The 17500-nt window shown below is 48.8% G+C and overlaps 1 protein-coding gene across 5 annotated transcripts in view; it reads right to left on the reverse strand.

Annotated features, from left to right (window-relative positions):
• The window catches only part of LOC110519577 (protein EFR3 homolog B-like), a 46841-nt gene that overhangs the window by 6745 nt on the left and 22596 nt on the right, over positions 1-17500 (reverse strand). For all 5 annotated transcript variants that reach the window (XM_036955224.1, XM_036955225.1, XM_036955222.1 and 2 more), the window contains 9 exons: positions 16034-16186; positions 12984-13095; positions 11215-11266; positions 9184-9356; positions 8963-9038; positions 8665-8826; positions 3481-3612; positions 3292-3359; positions 136-263 (listed from right to left, as the gene is read on the reverse strand). In XM_036955224.1, coding sequence (XP_036811119.1) covers positions 136-263; positions 3292-3359; positions 3481-3612; positions 8665-8826; positions 8963-9038; positions 9184-9356; positions 11215-11266; positions 12984-13095; positions 16034-16186 — 1056 coding nt within the window. The remainder of the gene's footprint in view (positions 1-135; positions 264-3291; positions 3360-3480; positions 3613-8664; positions 8827-8962; positions 9039-9183; positions 9357-11214; positions 11267-12983; positions 13096-16033; positions 16187-17500) is intronic.

Here is a 17500-nt window from a genome sequence, read left to right on the forward strand (position 1 = left end):
ACTGCTGTCTGCTACGGTGTGACACGTACTGCTGTCTGCTACGGTGTGTGTGTGTGTGTGTGTGTCTGTGTGTGTGTGTGTGTGTGTGTGTGTGTGTGTGTGTGTGTGTGTCTGTGTGTGTGTGTGTGTGTGTACCTGTGATCTGGGGTGTGAACGGTGTGTTCAGGATTTCTATGTTGTAGCCACTTCCTCCCAGCACCTCAGCGATCTGAAACTGCTGGAACAAGACCTCTCCCTCCACTCGCTCTAGAGACTCTGGAACTCTGGGAACACACATTAGCATTAGCATTAGCATTATGATTAACATTATCGTTAGCATTATCATTAGCAGTAGCCCGGGCATTCATATTAAATCACTGGACATAACAGGCATTTTTTAGAGACAGATTTCTATTTTCTTAACAAACACAGCTTTTGATAATTTTCTTAATTCCAGCATTCACTTACAGTATTTTAATACATTTCCTGCACTAATGTGTCATAATTTACACACTGTTCTTGTGTCTTAGTGTGACTCTATATAAAACAAAAGAATAACTTCCTTGACTGAATAATTCTTCTCCCCATTACCGGCAGTTCTTACTTTGGCAACCAAAAGGTGATTGGCTGATTTCTTGAAGGTATGTACTCCCATTGGTGGACTGTTCTCCCGTTGGAGGTCTGTACTCCCGTTGGAGGTCTGTACCCCCGTTGGAGGTCTGTACCCCCGTTGGGGGTTCTGTACTCCAATTGGGGGTCTGTACTCCAGGTGAAGGTCTGTACTCCCATTGGAGGACTGTACTCCCGTTGGAAGACTGTACTCCGGTTGGAGGTCTGTACTCCCGTTAGAGGTCTGTACTCCCGTTTGGGGTCTGTACTCCCGTTGGGGATCTGTACTCCCGTTGGAGGTCTGCACTCCCGTTGGAGGTCTGTACTCCCGTAGGGGGTCTGTACTCCCGTAGGGGGTCTGTTCTCCCATTGGAGGTCTGTACTCCCGTTGGGGGTCTGTACTCCCGTTGGAGGTCTGTATTCCCATTTGGGGGTCTGTACTCCCATTGGGTGTCTGTACTCCCGTTGGAGGACTGTACTCCCGTTGGAGGTCTGTACTCCCGTTGGAGGTCTGTATTCCCGTTAGAGGTCTGTACTCCCGTTAGAGGTCTGCTCTCCCGTTTGGGGTCTGTACTCCCGTTGGGGGTCTGTACTCCCGTTGGAGGTCTGTACTCCCGTTGGAGGTCTGTACTCCCGTTGGGGGTCTGTACTCCCGTTGGAGGTCTATACTCCCGTTGGATGTCTGTACTCTCGTTGGGGGTATGTACTCCCGTTGGGGGTCTGTACTCCCGTTAGAGGTCTGTATTCCCGTTGGGGGTCTGTACTCCCTTTGGGGGTCTGTTCTCCCATTGGGGGTCTGTTCTCCCATTGGGGGACGGTACTCTCATTTGGGGTTTGTACTCCCGTTGGAGGTCTGTACTCCCGTTGAGGGTCTGTACTCCAGGTGGTGGTCTGTACTCCCGTTTGGGGTCTGTACTCCCGTTGGAGGTCTGTACACCTGTTGGGGGTCTGTACACCTGTTGGGGGTCTGTACTCCCGTTTGGGGTCTGTACTCCCGTTTGGGGGTCTGTACTCCCGTTTGGGGTCTGTACTCTCGTTTGGGAGTCTGTATTCCCGTTTGGGGGTCTGTATTCCCGTTTGGGGGTCTGTACTTCCGTTTGGGGGTCTGTTCTCCCGTTGGGGGTCTGTACTCCCGTTGGAGGTCTGTTCTCCAGTTGAAGGTCTGTACTCCTGTTGGGGGTCTGTACTCCCGTTTGGGGTCTGTACCCCCGTTATGGGTCTGTACTCCCGTTGGAGGTCTGTACTCCAGGTGGGGGTGTCACGACTCCGACCGAAGGACACACCCCTTCCCGTTCGGGTGGCGCTCGGCGGTCGTCGTCGCCGGCCTACTAGCTGCTACTGATTATTTCCTCCCCCTCCTTATGTGTTGATTGTGTGCACCTGTTTTGAGTTAGGTAGTAGGCTTTATTAGTCAAGGTTCCTTGTGCGGGATTAATTATTGTGATCGTCTGTTTGGTGTACTTGTGTGCACGTCTATTGGGTTTTGTGTTTCCCATTTTGTGGGTTTTTCCCTGGACAGTTTAAGTCCCCCTGTTTGGGGCATTTGTTTGTTCAGTACGCCCTTTGTTTTTGTGAGGGTTGGCTTATGTTCAGCGTTTATCAGTGCATTAAAATAGCACTCCCCTGAACTCTGCTTCCTGCGCCTGACTCCTCACCCACTACACTCAGACCGTTACAGGGGGTCTGTACTCCCGTTTGGGGTCTGTACTCCTGTTGGGGGTCTGTACTCCTGTTGGGAGTCTGTACTCCCATTTGAAGGTCTGTACTCCCGTTGGGGGTCTGTACTCCCGGTGAGGGTCTGTACTCCCGCTTGGGGTCTGTACTCCTGTTGGGGGTCTGTACTCCCATTTGAGGGTCTGTACTCCCGTTGGGGGTCTGTACTCCCGTTGGAGGTCTGTACTCCCGGTGGGGGTCTGTACTCCCGTTTGGGGTCTGTACTCCTGTTGGGGGTCTGTACTCCCATTTGAGGGTCTGTATTCCCGTTGGGGGTCTGTACTCCCGGTGGGGGTCTGTACTCCCGTTGGAGGTCTGTACTCCCGGTGGGGGTCTGTACTCCCGTTTGGGGTCTGTACTCCTGTTGGGGGTCTGTACTCCCATTTGAGGGTCTGTATTCCCGTTGGGGGTCTGTACTCCCGGTGGGGGTCTGTACTCCCGTTTGGGGTCTGTACTCCCGTTGGGGGTCTGTTCTCCCGTTGGAGGTCTGTACTCCCGGTAGGGGTCTGTACTCCCGTTGGAGGTCTGTACTCCCGTTGGGGGTCTGTACTCCCGTTGGAGGTCTGTTCTCCCGTTGGAGGTCTGTTCTCCCGTTGGAGGTCTGTACACCTGTTGGAGGTCTGTACACCTGTTGGGGGTCTGTATTCCCGTTGGGGGTCTGTACTCCCGTTTTACTCGCCAGTTAGCTAGCAGTGCTCAGCTGTTAGCAGCCAATGCCTGGCAGTTTCATATTGGCAATAAAAACAGATGAATGACATCATTTTTTCCAGTAATGAATTATTTAATGCAACAAATCAAACATTAAATCTTGTAAACAAGTTATGGTAATTCACGGTAAACTTGTGAACAATTCATTTAGACCGGGCATTCATTTGAAACAGTCGTTCATTTTAAACAGCCGTTTATTTGAAAAGGCGTTTATTTAGTAGGTGTGTGTGTGTGTGTTTGTCCGTGCATGTGTGTGTGTGTGTGTGTCTACAGTATGTGTACCTGGGGTTTTCAATAAAGATGTCTTCAGGCAGCAGGTAGGGTACCTCCTTCTGTCTCAGCTCTATCACCTAGGGAGGGAGGACACAGCAGCATGAACACACACACACGCACGCACGCACGCGCACACACACACACACACACACACACACACACATACACGCACACACGCACGCACACACACCTACTTACTTCTTGGATGTGCTGGCAGAATGCAGGGACGGTGGTGAGTTGAGAGATGAGGCTGAGGTAGGCAGCAGAGAGGGCGTGGACAGCACAGCGATTATACAGAGATAGCCTCTCATCATTGGCCAAGGCCAGGTCCTAACATGGGGAGACAGCCAATCAGATACCACAGGATCCCAGGACGAGAACCCAGAGGTCTTTGAATGTTTAGAAAATGTATGTGATTATGTAAGTGTGTGTTGTATGTGTGAATGTATATCTGTGTGTGTGTGTGTGTGTGTGTGTGTGTGTGTGTCTGTCTGTCTGTTGTGGGTCTGTTTCTTGGAATTTTCTTGTGAAAGCCTAGTACTGCAAGGTCGTATTTTATTCATTAGCTAGTCATGTTGGCAATAGAACAAGCTTTCAAATGATGCCCACCTGACCCAGATGTATACTGGGCCGTTTGTGTGAGGGCTGCTGGGTTGTGTTCCAAATAAAATAACAAGTGTCCTTCCTCTAGTTCCTCAACGGCACAGCAAGGAGAGGCTAAAAAAAAGCATATTATAATTGAAGACTCTTCCTTGAGTCATAAAAGTCCATTGAGACTCTTCTAGACTCTTCTAAAAGTCCATTGAAATTACGAAGGAAAACTGTGCCCACTTCGGAGAGGTGTGTGTCCAATTGGAGACGCCAGTTAGACCTCTCACTCAAAACCTTTGTCAGTTTTTATCTTATATTGCAACTACCCCAGATTTCCCATGAATCTTCTTGTCATGTTACTGCCCCTATCCAGATTTTCCATGAATCTTCTTGTCATGTTACTGCCCCTATCCAGATTTCCCATGAATCTTCTTGTCATGTTACTGCCCCTATCCAGATTTCCCATGAATCTTCTCGTCATGTTACTGCCCCTGGCCAGATTTCCCATGAATCTTCTTGTCATGTTACTGCCCCTGGCCAGATTTCCCATGAATCTTCTCGTCATGTTACTGCCCCTATCCAGATTTTCCATGAATCTTCTCGTCATGTTACTGCCCCTATCCAGATTTCCCATGAATCTTCTCGTCATGTTACTGACCCCTATCCAGATTTTCCATGAATCTTCTTGTCATGTTACTGACCCCTATCCAGATTTTCCATGAATCTTCTTGTCATGTTACTGACCCCTATCCAGATTTTGTTATCAACTAATGCGGTGGAAAGTACAGTAAATGTAAAACACACTAAATCAACATTGTAATGTTTGGATCCAGTCTTGTGTCAGGTGAACTGTTGTTTCCTCCATTTTAGTCTAATAATTTTCCCATAATCTCCAAACTATTATTTTCTAATTGTTACCAAGAAAAAACATTTATATTTAGCACCATATTATATATATACTATCCATATAGGCAGTGTAAAGGGTTAAAGAGCAACTACACACGAATGCCAAGATCTGAATAGTTGAATGCTTTTCTGTCGCTCTGAGGTGTTGGTCATGGTTCTGGTCATGGTGTCGGTCATGGTTCTGGTCATGGTGTCGGTCATGGTTCTGGTCATGGTGTCGGTCATGGTTCTGGTCATGGTGTTAGTCATGGTTCTGGTCATGGTGTCGGTCATGGTTCTGGTCATGGTGTTAGTCATGGTTCTGGTCATGGTGTTGGTCATGGTTCTGGTCATGGTGTTGGTCATGGTTCTGGTCATGGTGTCGGTCATGGTTCTGGTCATGGTGTTGGTCATGGTTCTGGTCATGGTGTCGGTCATGGTTCTGGTCATGGTGTTGGTCATGGTTCTGGTCATGGTGTTGGTCATGGTTCTGGTCATGGTGTTGGTCATGGTTCTGGTCATGGTGTTGGTCATGGTTCTGGTCATGGTGTTGGTCATGGTGTCGGTCATGATGGTGGTCATGGTTCTGGTCATGGTGTTGGTCATGATGCTGGTCATGGTTCTGGTCATGGTGTTGGTCATGGTGTCGGTCATGATGGTGGTCATGGTTCTGGTCATGGTGTTGGTCATGGTTCTGGTCATGGTGTTGGTCATGGTTCTGGTCATGGTGTTGGTCATGGTTCTGGTCATGGTGGTGGTCATGGTTCTGGTCATGGTGTTGGTCATGGTGTTGGTCATGGTGCAGGTCATGGTGTCAGTCATGATGGTGGTCATGATGCTTGACATGGTGTTGGTCATGGTGTTGGTCATGGTGCAGGTCATGGTGTCGGTCATGATGGTGGTCATGGTTCTCGTCATGGTGTTGGTCATGATGCTGGTCATGGTTCTGGTCATGGTGTCGGTCATGATGCTGGACATGGTTCTGGTCATGGTGTTGGTCATGGTGCAGGTCATGGTGTCGGTCATGATGGTGGTCATGATGCTGGTCATGGTTCTGGTCATGGTGCCGGTCATGATGCTGGTCATGGTTCTGGTCATGGTGTCGGTCATGGTTCTGGTCATGGTGTTGGTCATGGTTCTGGTCATGGTGTTGGTCATGGTTCTGGTCATGGTTCTGGTCATGGTGTTGGTCATGGTTCTGGTCATGGTGTTGGTCATGATGCTGGTCATGGTTCTGGTCATGATGCTGGTCATGGTGTTGGTCATGGTGGTGGTCATTGTTCTGGTCATGGTGTTGGTCATGGTTCTGGTCATGGTGTTGGTCATGGTGTCGGTCATGATGGTGGTCATGGTTCTGGTCATGGTGTTGGTCATGATGCTGGTCATGGTTCTGGTCATGGTGTCGGTCATGATGCTGGACATGGTTCTGGTCATGGTGTTGGTCATGGTGTCGGTCATGATGGTGGTCATGATGCTGGTCATGGTTCTGGTCATGGTGTCGGTCATGATGCTGGTCATGGTTCTGGTCATGGTGTCGGTCATGATGCTGCTCATGGTTCTGGTCATGGTGTTGGTCGTGATGCAGGTCATGATGCAGGTCATGGTGTTGGTCATGGTGTTTGTCATGATGCAGGTCATGGTGTTGGTCATGATGCAGGTCATGGTTTTGGTCATGATGCAGGTCATGGTGTTGGTCATGATGTTGGTCATGATGGTGGTCATGGTGCTGGTCATGATGTTGGTCATGATGGTGGTCATGATGGTGGTCATGGTGTTGGTCATGATGCAGGTCATGGTGTTGGTCATGATGCAGGTCATGGTGTTGGTCATGATGCAGGTCATGGTGTTGGTCATGATGTTGGTCATGATGGTGGTCATGGTGCTGGTCATGATGTTGGTCATGATGGTGGTCATGATGGTGGTCATGGTGTTGGTCATGATGCAGGTCATGGTGGTGGTCATGGTTCTGGTCATGGTGTTGGTCATGGTTCTGGTCATGGTGTTGGTCATGGTTCTGGTCATGGTGTTGGTCATGGTTCTGGTCATGGTGGTGGTCATGGTTCTGGTCATGGTGTTGGTCATGGTGTTGGTCATGGTGCAGGTCATGGTGTCAGTCATGATGGTGGTCATGATGCTTGACATGGTGTTGGTCATGGTGTTGGTCATGGTGCAGGTCATGGTGTCGGTCATGATGGTGGTCATGGTTCTCGTCATGGTGTTGGTCATGATGCTGGTCATGGTTCTGGTCATGGTGTCGGTCATGATGCTGGACATGGTTCTGGTCATGGTGTTGGTCATGGTGCAGGTCATGGTGTCGGTCATGATGGTGGTCATGATGCTGGTCATGGTTCTGGTCATGGTGTCGGTCATGATGCTGGTCATGGTTCTGGTCATGGTGTCGGTCATGGTTCTGGTCATGGTGTTGGTCATGGTTCTGGTCATGGTGTTGGTCATGGTTCTGGTCATGGTTCTGGTCATGGTGTTGGTCATGGTTCTGGTCATGGTGTTGGTCATGATGCTGGTCATGGTTCTGGTCATGATGCTGGTCATGGTGTTGGTCATGGTGGTGGTCATTGTTCTGGTCATGGTGTTGGTCATGGTTCTGGTCATGGTGTTGGTCATGGTGTCGGTCATGATGGTGGTCATGGTTCTGGTCATGGTGTTGGTCATGATGCTGGTCATGGTTCTGGTCATGGTGTCGGTCATGATGCTGGACATGGTTCTGGTCATGGTGTTGGTCATGGTGTCGGTCATGATGGTGGTCATGATGCTGGTCATGGTTCTGGTCATGGTGTCGGTCATGATGCTGGTCATGGTTCTGGTCATGGTGTCGGTCATGATGCTGCTCATGGTTCTGGTCATGGTGTTGGTCGTGATGCAGGTCATGATGCAGGTCATGGTGTTGGTCATGGTGTTTGTCATGATGCAGGTCATGGTGTTGGTCATGATGCAGGTCATGGTTTTGGTCATGATGCAGGTCATGGTGTTGGTCATGATGTTGGTCATGATGGTGGTCATGGTGCTGGTCATGATGTTGGTCATGATGGTGGTCATGATGGTGGTCATGGTGTTGGTCATGATGCAGGTCATGGTGTTGGTCATGATGCAGGTCATGGTGTTGGTCATGATGCAGGTCATGGTGTTGGTCATGATGCAGGTCATGGTGTTGGTCATGATGCAGGTCATGGTGTTGGTCATGATGCAGGTCATGGTGTTGGTCATGGTGTTGGTCATGGTTCTGGTCATGGTGTTGGTCATGATGCAGGTCATGGTGTTGGTCATGATGCAGGTCATGGTGTTGGTCATGGTGTTGGTCATGATGCAGGTCATGGTGTTGGTCATGATGCAGGTCATGGTGTTGGTCATGGTGTTGGTCATGATGCAGGTCATGGTGTTGGTCATGATGCAGGTCATGGTGTTGGTCATGATGCAGGTCATGGTGTTGGTCATGATGCAGGTCATGGTGTTGGTCATGGTGTTGGTCATGATGCAGGTCATGGTGTTGGTCATGATGCAGGTCATGATGGTGGTCATGATGCAGGTCATGGTGTTGGTCATGATGCAGGTCATGATGGTGGTCATGATGCAGGTCATGGTGTTGGTCATGATGCAGGTCATGGTGTTGGTCATGATGCAGGTCATGGTGTTGGTCATGATGCAGGTCATGATGCAGGTCATGGTGTTGGTCATGGTGTTGGTCATGATGCAGGTCATGGTGTTGGTCATGATGCACGTCATGGTGTTGGTCATGGTGTTGCTCATGGTGTTGCTCATGTGTGTGTGTGTGTGTGTGTGTGTGTGTGTGTGTGTGTGTGTGTGTGTGTGTGTGTGTGTGTGTGTGTGTGTGTGTGTGTGTGTGTGTGTGTATGTATGTGTGCATGTGTGCATGTGTGTGTGTGTGTTTACCTGCAGTGCGAGGGCCAGGCGTATCAGGTCCACCACCACTTCCTCATTGGCCAGTTCCACGCTGAGGAGAGCCAATAGGGTGTAGAGAGCCTGGTAGTGGCTCCGCCCACTGTTCTCTTCTGAACAAGTCAGGAAGATGTGTCTGTAGAGACGCTGGCCATGCTACACACACAGCAAATTTTACAACACTTTACAACCATTCATCTTTCGTAAGAGGAGAAGAGTTTAGTTAAAGTGCATTTACAGGAGGTTACATTGTTGTGAACTTTACGGCAATCATGACAGCAAAAACACACACCTTCTTCATGAAGAGGTTGTCCTGTCTGGAACACTTGTCCATCTTCAGCTTGAGAACTGAGATATCTGAAAGGATGCTGAGGAGAGTGAGAAAACAAATGAGATGGAGAGAAATGGAGATGGAGAGAGACAAGGGACACACACACACATCACGTCACAACCTGGCTGCTTCTCAACAACTAAACATAAAACTGTGAGTGAGTTTGTTTGTGTAACACTGACCTGAGGAAAGTGAACTTGTGTGTGTTCTGGTGTCTGTCTATGAGGCTGATGAGTATGGAGAGTACCAGCAGTCGTATCTCAGGATCTTCCATCAGAGTGAAGGAGAGGAGAGGCTCCAAGAAGGACGAGGGCAGAGCTGCCAACATGTTACTACTCTCATACCGCTCTGTCACCTAGGGGAGGAGGAGGAAGAGGAGGAAGAGAGAGAGAGAGAGAGAGAGAGAGAGAGAGAGAGTAAGAGAGAGAAAGAGACAGAGAGAGTAAGAGAGGGAGAGAGTAAGAGAGAGAGAGAGAGAGAGAGAGAGAGAGAGAGAGAGAGTAAGAGAGAGAAAGAGACAGAGAGAGTAAGAGAGGGAGAGAGTAAGAGAGAGAGAGAGAGAGAGAGAGAGAGAGAGAGAGAGAGAGAGAGAGCCATGTTAGGGTTAAGGTCTATGGTCTTAGCAATAACATTAGTAACAGAGGGGAATATGACCAATGACAATAGCTATACTATTGGTTATCTCCCCCTCCCGAATTGATGCTACCATTGGTTATCTCCCCCTCCCTAATTGATGCTACCATTGGTTTTCTCCTCCTCTCTAACCTCTGCTACCATTGGTTTTCTCCTCCTCTCTAACCTCTGCTACCATTGGTTATCTCCCCCTCCCTAATTGATGCTACCATTGGTTATCTCCCCCTCTCTAACCTCTGCTACCATTGGTTATCTCTTCCTCTCTAACCTCTGCTACCATTGGTTATCTCCCCCTCCCTAATTGATGCTACCATTGGTTATCTCCCCCTCTCTAACCTCTGCTACCATTGGTTATCTCTTCCTCTCTAACCTCTGCTACCATTGGTTATCTCCCCCTCCCTAATTGATGCTACCATTGGTTATCTCCCCCTCTCTAACCTCTGCTACCATTGGTTATCTCTTCCTCTCTAACCTCTGCTACCATTGGTTATCTCCCCCTCCCTAATTGATGCTACCATTGGTTATCTCCCCCTCTCTAACCTCTGCTACCATTGGTTATCTCTTCCTCTCTAACCTCTGCTACCATTGGTTATCTCCCCCTCCCTAATTGATGCTACCATTGGTTATCTCCCCCTCTCTAACCTCTGCTACCATTGGTTATCTCTTCCTCTCTAACCTCTGCTACCATTGGTTATCTCCCCCTCCCTAATTGATGCTACCATTGGTTATCTCCCCCTCTCTAACCTCTGCTACCATTGGTTATCTCCCCCTCTCTAACCTCTGCTACCATTGGTTATCTCTTCCTCTCTAACTTCTGCTACCATTGGTTATCTCCCCCTCTCTAACCTCTGCTACCATTGGTTATCTCTTCCTCTCTAACCTCTGCTACCATTGGTTATCTCCCCCTCTCTAACCTCTGCTACCATTGGTTATCTCTTCCTCTCTAACCTCTGCTACCATTGGTTATCTCTTCCTCTCTAACCTCTGCTACCATTGGTTATCTCTTCCTCTCTAACTTCTGCTACCATTGGTTATCTCTTCCTCTCTAACCTCTGCTACCATTGGTTATCTCCCCCTCTCTAACCTCTGCTACCATTGGTTATCTCTTCCTCTCTAACCTCTGCTACCATTGGTTATCTCCCCCTCTCTAACCTCTGCTACCATTGGTTATCTCTTCCTCTCTAACCTCTGCTACCATTGGTTATCTCCCCTTCTCTAACTTCTGCTTCACAGCTAGCATTTCGACATGTAGAACATTATATATAATCTCTGTATCAGGCTTGTAGTCATTTCAATTGAAGGCAGTCAATTAAGGCAGTCAATTAAGGCAGTCAATTAAGGCAGTCAATTAAGGCAGTCAATTAAGGCAGTCAATTAAGGCAGTCAATTAAGGCAGTGATTTACAAAAAAAATCTACAACTTTTGAAAATATATTTTTTTACTTTTCAGTTTCTTGTCTGGTTCTTCTGGTCAATTGAAAATACATGATTTTTTTTTTCAATTGTTTTACTGTAATGTCAGTTTACTTCCTGAATTGACTTCTACCCTGCTTTGAACAATGAGTATAATGTATATCTCACCTGCAGTAAAGACTTCAACAGCATGACTTGGATCATCCTACTGCCTTCAAACCTGATATATATATATATATATATATATATATATATATATATATATATATATATATATATATATATATATATATATATATATAGAGAGAGAGAGAGAGAGAGAGAGAGAGAGAGAGAGAGAGCTGCTACAATCACTCAAATCATGGATTGGAATTCAAAACCAACACCATTTCACAGTGCAGTTTCATACAAGGTGCCGCTTTTCAGCCTCTTATCAACTTTGATGGTTTTGCTTGTCACCAACACAACGACAGCGTCGTTACAAAAAACAGTACAGTATCTGGAAACGTACGCAACAAAAGCTGTCTAACATGACAGAAACAGGATATAGACTAGTGTCCTGTCCAGGGGGTGTCCTGGTACATCAAGCTGTCTCACTACAGAAACAGGAGACAGACTAGTGTCCTGTCCAGGGGGTGTCCTGGTACGTCAAGCTGTCTCACTACAGAAACAGGAGACAGACTAGTGTCCTGTCCAGGGGGTGTCCTGGTACATCAAGCTGCCTCACTACAGAAACAGGATATAGACTGGTGTCCTGTCCAGGGGGTGTCCTGGTACATCAAGCTGTCTCACTACAGAAACAGGAGACAGACTAGTGTCCTGTCCAAGGGGTGTCCTGGTACATCAAGCTGTCTCACTCTACAGAAACAGGAGACAGACTAGTGTCCTGTCCAGGGGGTGTCCTGGTACATCAAGCTGTCTCACTCTACAGAAACAGGAGACAGACTAGTGTCCTGTCCAGGGGGTGTCCTGTCCAGGGGGTGTCCTGGTACATCAAGCTGCCTCACTACAGAAACAGGAGACAGACTAGTGTCCTGTCCAGGGGGTGTCCTGGTACATCAAGCTGTCTATCACGACAGAAACAGGATATAGACTAGTGTCTTGCCTCACTACAGAAACAGGAGACAGACTAGTGTCCTGCCTCACTACAGAAACAGGAGACAGACTAGTGTCCTGTCCAGGGGGTGTCCTGGTACATCAAGCTGCCTCACTACAGAAACAGGAGATAGACTAGTGTTCTGTCCAGGGGGTGTCCTGTCCAGGGGGTGTCCTGGTACATCAAGCTGCCTCACTACAGAAACAGGAGATAGACTAGTGTCCTGTCCAGGGGGTGTCCTGGTACATCAAGCTGCCTCACTACAGAAACAGGAGATAGACTAGTGTCCTGCCTCACTACAGAAACAGGAGACAGACTAGTGTCCTGTCCAGGGGGTGTCCTGGTACATCAAGCTGTCTCACTACAGAAACAGGAGACAGACTAGTGTCCTGTCCAGGGGGTGTCCTGGTACATCAAGCTGTCTATCACGACAGAAACAGGATATAAACTAGTGTCCTGCCTCACTACAGAAACAGGAGACAGACTAGTGTCCTGCCTCACTACAGAAACAGGAGACAGACTAGTGTCCTGTCCAGGGGGTGTCCTGGTACATCAAGCTGCCTCACTACAGAAACAGGATATAGACTAGTGTCCTGTCCAGGGGGTGTCCTGGTACATCAAGCTGTCTCACTACAGAAACAGGAGATAGACTAGTGTCCTGCCTCACTACAGAAACAGGAGACAGACTAGTGTCCTGTCCAGGCGGTGTCCTGGTACATCAAGCTGTCTCCCTACAGAAACAGGATATAAACTCCTGCCCCTACAGGCCATTCTACCTCAGACAAGGTTTCCATGTCGAAGGCTTGCTTACATGCATGAATTCATTCTGATAGTGACCTACCCGGCGATAGGTGAGCCCAGGGCAGGGTATATCCCAGGAACAGGGATCTTCCCCATGATGAACAGCATGACCTCTGCCCTCTGGTAGATCGGCAACGTGTTGGCAAAGGATCCTGGAAGGACAGAACACGTACAGAGTATCAAGATATGCCCACAAACGAGCACACACACACACGTACGCACGCACGCACACACGCACACACACACACACACACACACACGTTTGTTGTACTATCCTTGTAGGGACAAAACAATTGATTCCCATCCTTTTTCTCTAACCCCTGACCCTAATCTTAACCCCACACCGTGACCACTAACCTAACCCCTAAACCTAATCTTAACCCCACACCCCACACCCCACACCGTGACAACTAACCTAACCCTTAACCCTAATCTTAACCCCACACCCCACACCCCACACCGTGACCACTAACCTAACCCCTAAACCTAATCTTAACCCCACACCCCACACCGTGACCACTAACCTAACCCCTAAACCTAATCTTAACCCCACACCCCACACCTCACACCCCACACCCCACACCGTGACCACTAACCTAACCCCTAACCCTAATCTTAACCCCACACCCCACACCCCACACCGTGACCACTAACCTAACCCCTAACCCTAATCTTAACCCCACACCGTGACCACTAACCTAACCCCTAACCCTAATCTTAACCCCACACGTGACCACTAACCTAACCCCTAACCCTAATCTTAACCCCACACCCCACACCGTGACCACTAACCCCTAACCCCTAACCCTAATCTTAACCCCACACCGTGACCACTAACCTAACCCCTAACCCTAATCTTAACCCCACACCCCACACCCCACACCGTGACCACTAACCTAACCCCTAACCCTAATCTTAACCCCACACCCCACACCGTGACCACTAACCCCTAACCCTAATCTTAACCCCACACCCCACACCCCACACCGTGACCACTAACCTAACCCCTAACCCTAATCTTAACCCCACACCCCACACCCCACACCGTGACCACTAACCTAACCCCTAACCCTAATCTTAACCCCACACCCCACACCCCACACCGTGACCACTAACCCCTAACCCTAATCTTAACCCCACACCCCACACCCCACACCGTGACCACTAACCCCTAACCCTAATCTTAACCCCACACCCCACACCCCACACCATGACCACTAACCTAACCCCTAACCCTAATCTTAACCCCACACCCCACACCTCACCGTGACCACTAACATAACCCCTAACCCTAATCTTAACCCCACACCCCACACCCCACACCGTGACCACTAACCCCTAACCCTAATCTTAACCCCACACCCCACACCGTGACCACTAACCCCTAACCCTAATCTTAACCCCACACCCCACACCCCACACCGTGACCACTAACCCCTAACCCTAATCTTAACCCCACACCCCACACCCCACACCCCACACCGTGACCACTAACCTAACCCCTAACCCTAATCTTAACCCCACACCCCACACCCCACACCGTGACCACTAACCTAACCCCTAACCCTAATCTTAACCCCACACCCCACACCCCACACCGTGACCACTAACCTAACCCCTAACCCTAATCTTAACCCCACACCCCACACCCCACACCGTGACCACTAACCTAACCCCTAACCCTAATCTTAACCCCACACCCCACACCCCACACCGTGACAACTAACCTAACCCCTAAACCTAATCTTAACCCCACACCGTGACCACTAACCTAACCCCTAACCCTAATCTTAACCCCACACCGTGACCACTAACCTAACCCCTAACCCTAATCTTAACCCCACACCCCACACCCCACACTGTGACCACTAACCTAACCCCTAAACCTAATCTTAACCCCACACCGTGACCACTAACCTAACCCCTAACCCTAATCTTAACCCCACACCGTGACCACTAACCTAACCCCTAACCCTAATCTTAACCCCACACCCCACACCCCACACCGTGACCACTAACCTAACCCCTAACCCTAATATTAACCCCACACCCCACACCCCACACCGTGACCACTAACCTAACCCCTAACCCTAATCTTAACCCCACACCGTGACCACTAACCTAACCCCTAACCCTAATCTTAACCCCACACCCCACACTCCACACCGTGACCACTAACCTAACCCCTAACCCTAATCTTAACCCCACACCGTGACCACTAACCTAACCCCTAACCCTAATCTTAACCCCACACCGTGACCACTAACCTAACCCCTAACCCTAATCTTAACCCCACACCGTGACCACTAACCTAACCCCTAACCCTAATCTTAACCCCACACCCCACACCCCACACCGTGACCACTAACCTAACCCCTAACCCTAATCTTAACCCCACACCCCACACCCCACACCGTGACCACTAACCCCTAACCCTAATCTTAACCCCACACCCCACACCCCACACCGTGACCACTAACCTAACCCCTAACCCTAATCTTAACCCCACACCCCACACCCCACACCGTGACCACTAACCCCTAACCCTAATCTTAACCCCACACCCCACACCCCACACCGTGACCACTAACCTAACCCCTAACCCTAATCTTAACCCCACACCCCACACCCCACACCGTGACCACTAACCCCTAACCCTAATCTTAACCCCACACCCCACACCCCACACCGTGACCACTAACCTAACCCCTAACCCTAATCTTAACCCCACACCCCACACCCCACACCGTGACCACTAACGCCTAACCCTAATCTTAACCCCACACCCCACACCCCACACCGTGACCACTAACCTAACCCCTAACCCTAATCTTAACCCCACACCCCACACCGTGACCACTAACCTAACCCCTAAACCTAATCTTAACCCCACACCCCACACCCCACACCGTGACCACTAACCTAACCCCTAACCCTAATCTTAACCCCACACCCCACACCCCACACCGTGACCACTAACCTAACCCCTAACCCTACTGAAGCCTTTTTCCTTTTGGGGAGAAACTTGTCAGATTTTTTTTTTACTTTCCTTGTGAGGACACACACACACACACACACACCCCTACTGACCGATGGTCTTGATGACAGCCTCCTGTAGTTGCCTCTCCTGGTCAGTAGTTGTCGTGTTGTTGCAATACGGGTCACAGCTTCCAGTCAGTTCATAGTCCACACTCAGCCTCAACTGTTTCAACAGGGTGTTAAATACCTCCAGCACTGTTGGGCCTACACACACACACACACACACACACACACATACAGACACAAACACACGCACACACACACAATCAGACCCACGCACACAATTGTTGGTTGTGTATGTTAGTTGAGTAATACTATATCTAGAATGCAGTACCTGTAATTGATTGACAATAACAGGCTATGTCCCCCTCTAGTGGCCGTTACAATGACGGCAGCCTAGTGGTTAGAGTGTTGGGCCAGTAACCGAAAGGTTCCTGGATCAAATCCCCGAGCTGGCAAAGTACAAATCTGTCGTTCTGCCCCTGAACAGGCAGTTAACCCACTGTTCCTAGGCCGTCATTGAAAATAAAAATGTGTTCTTAACTGACTTAAATAAGTTAAATAAAGGTTTAAAAAAATAAAATAATAATAATAATAATTTTAATAATAATAATTTTAAAAAAGTTCAAAAGAAATGACAGGCTTTGTCTCCCTCTAGTGGCCATTATACAAAATAACAGGACAATGACAGGTACTGTCTCCCTCTAGTGGCCATTATACAAAATAACAGGACAATGACAGGTACTGTCTCCCTCTAGTGGCCATTATACACAATAACAGGACAATGACAGGCTCTGTCTCCCTCTAGTGGCCATTATACACAATAACAGGACAATGACAGGCTCTGTCTCCCTCTAGTGGCCATTATACACAATAACAGGACAATGACAGGCTCTGTCTCCCTCTAGTGGCCATTATACACAATAACAGGACAATGACAGGCTGTGTCTTCCTATCCCTCCCTCGTAATCGCTCCACTTTCACCCCAGCTGCCAGACTAACCCTGATTCAGATAACTATCCTACCCATGCCAGATTACGGAGACATAATTTATAGGTCGGCAGGTAAGGGTGCTCTCGAGCGACTAGATGTTCGTTACCATTTGGCCATCAGATTTTCCACCAATGTTCCTTATAGGACACATCACTGCACTCTATACTCCTCTGTAAACTGGTCATCTCTGTGTACCCGTCGCAAGACCCACTGGTTGAAGCTTATTTATAAAACCCTCTTAAGGCTCACTTCCCCATATATAAGACACCTGCTGCAGCCCTCATCCTCCACATACAACATCCGTTCTGCCAGTCACATTCTGTTAAAGGTCCCCAAAGCACACACATCCCTTGGTCGCTCCTCTTTTCAGTTCGCTGCAGCTAGCGACTGGAACGAGCTGCAACAAACACTCAAACTGGACAGTTTTATCTCAATCTCTTCATTCAAAGACTCAATCATGGACACTCTTACTGACAGTTGTGGCTGCTTTGCGTGATGTATTGTCGTCTCTACCTTCTTGCCCTT

The sequence above is a fragment of the Oncorhynchus mykiss genome, chromosome 19 (assembly GCF_013265735.2).
Source record: "Oncorhynchus mykiss isolate Arlee chromosome 19, USDA_OmykA_1.1, whole genome shotgun sequence".
NCBI lineage: Eukaryota > Metazoa > Chordata > Actinopteri > Salmoniformes > Salmonidae > Oncorhynchus > Oncorhynchus mykiss.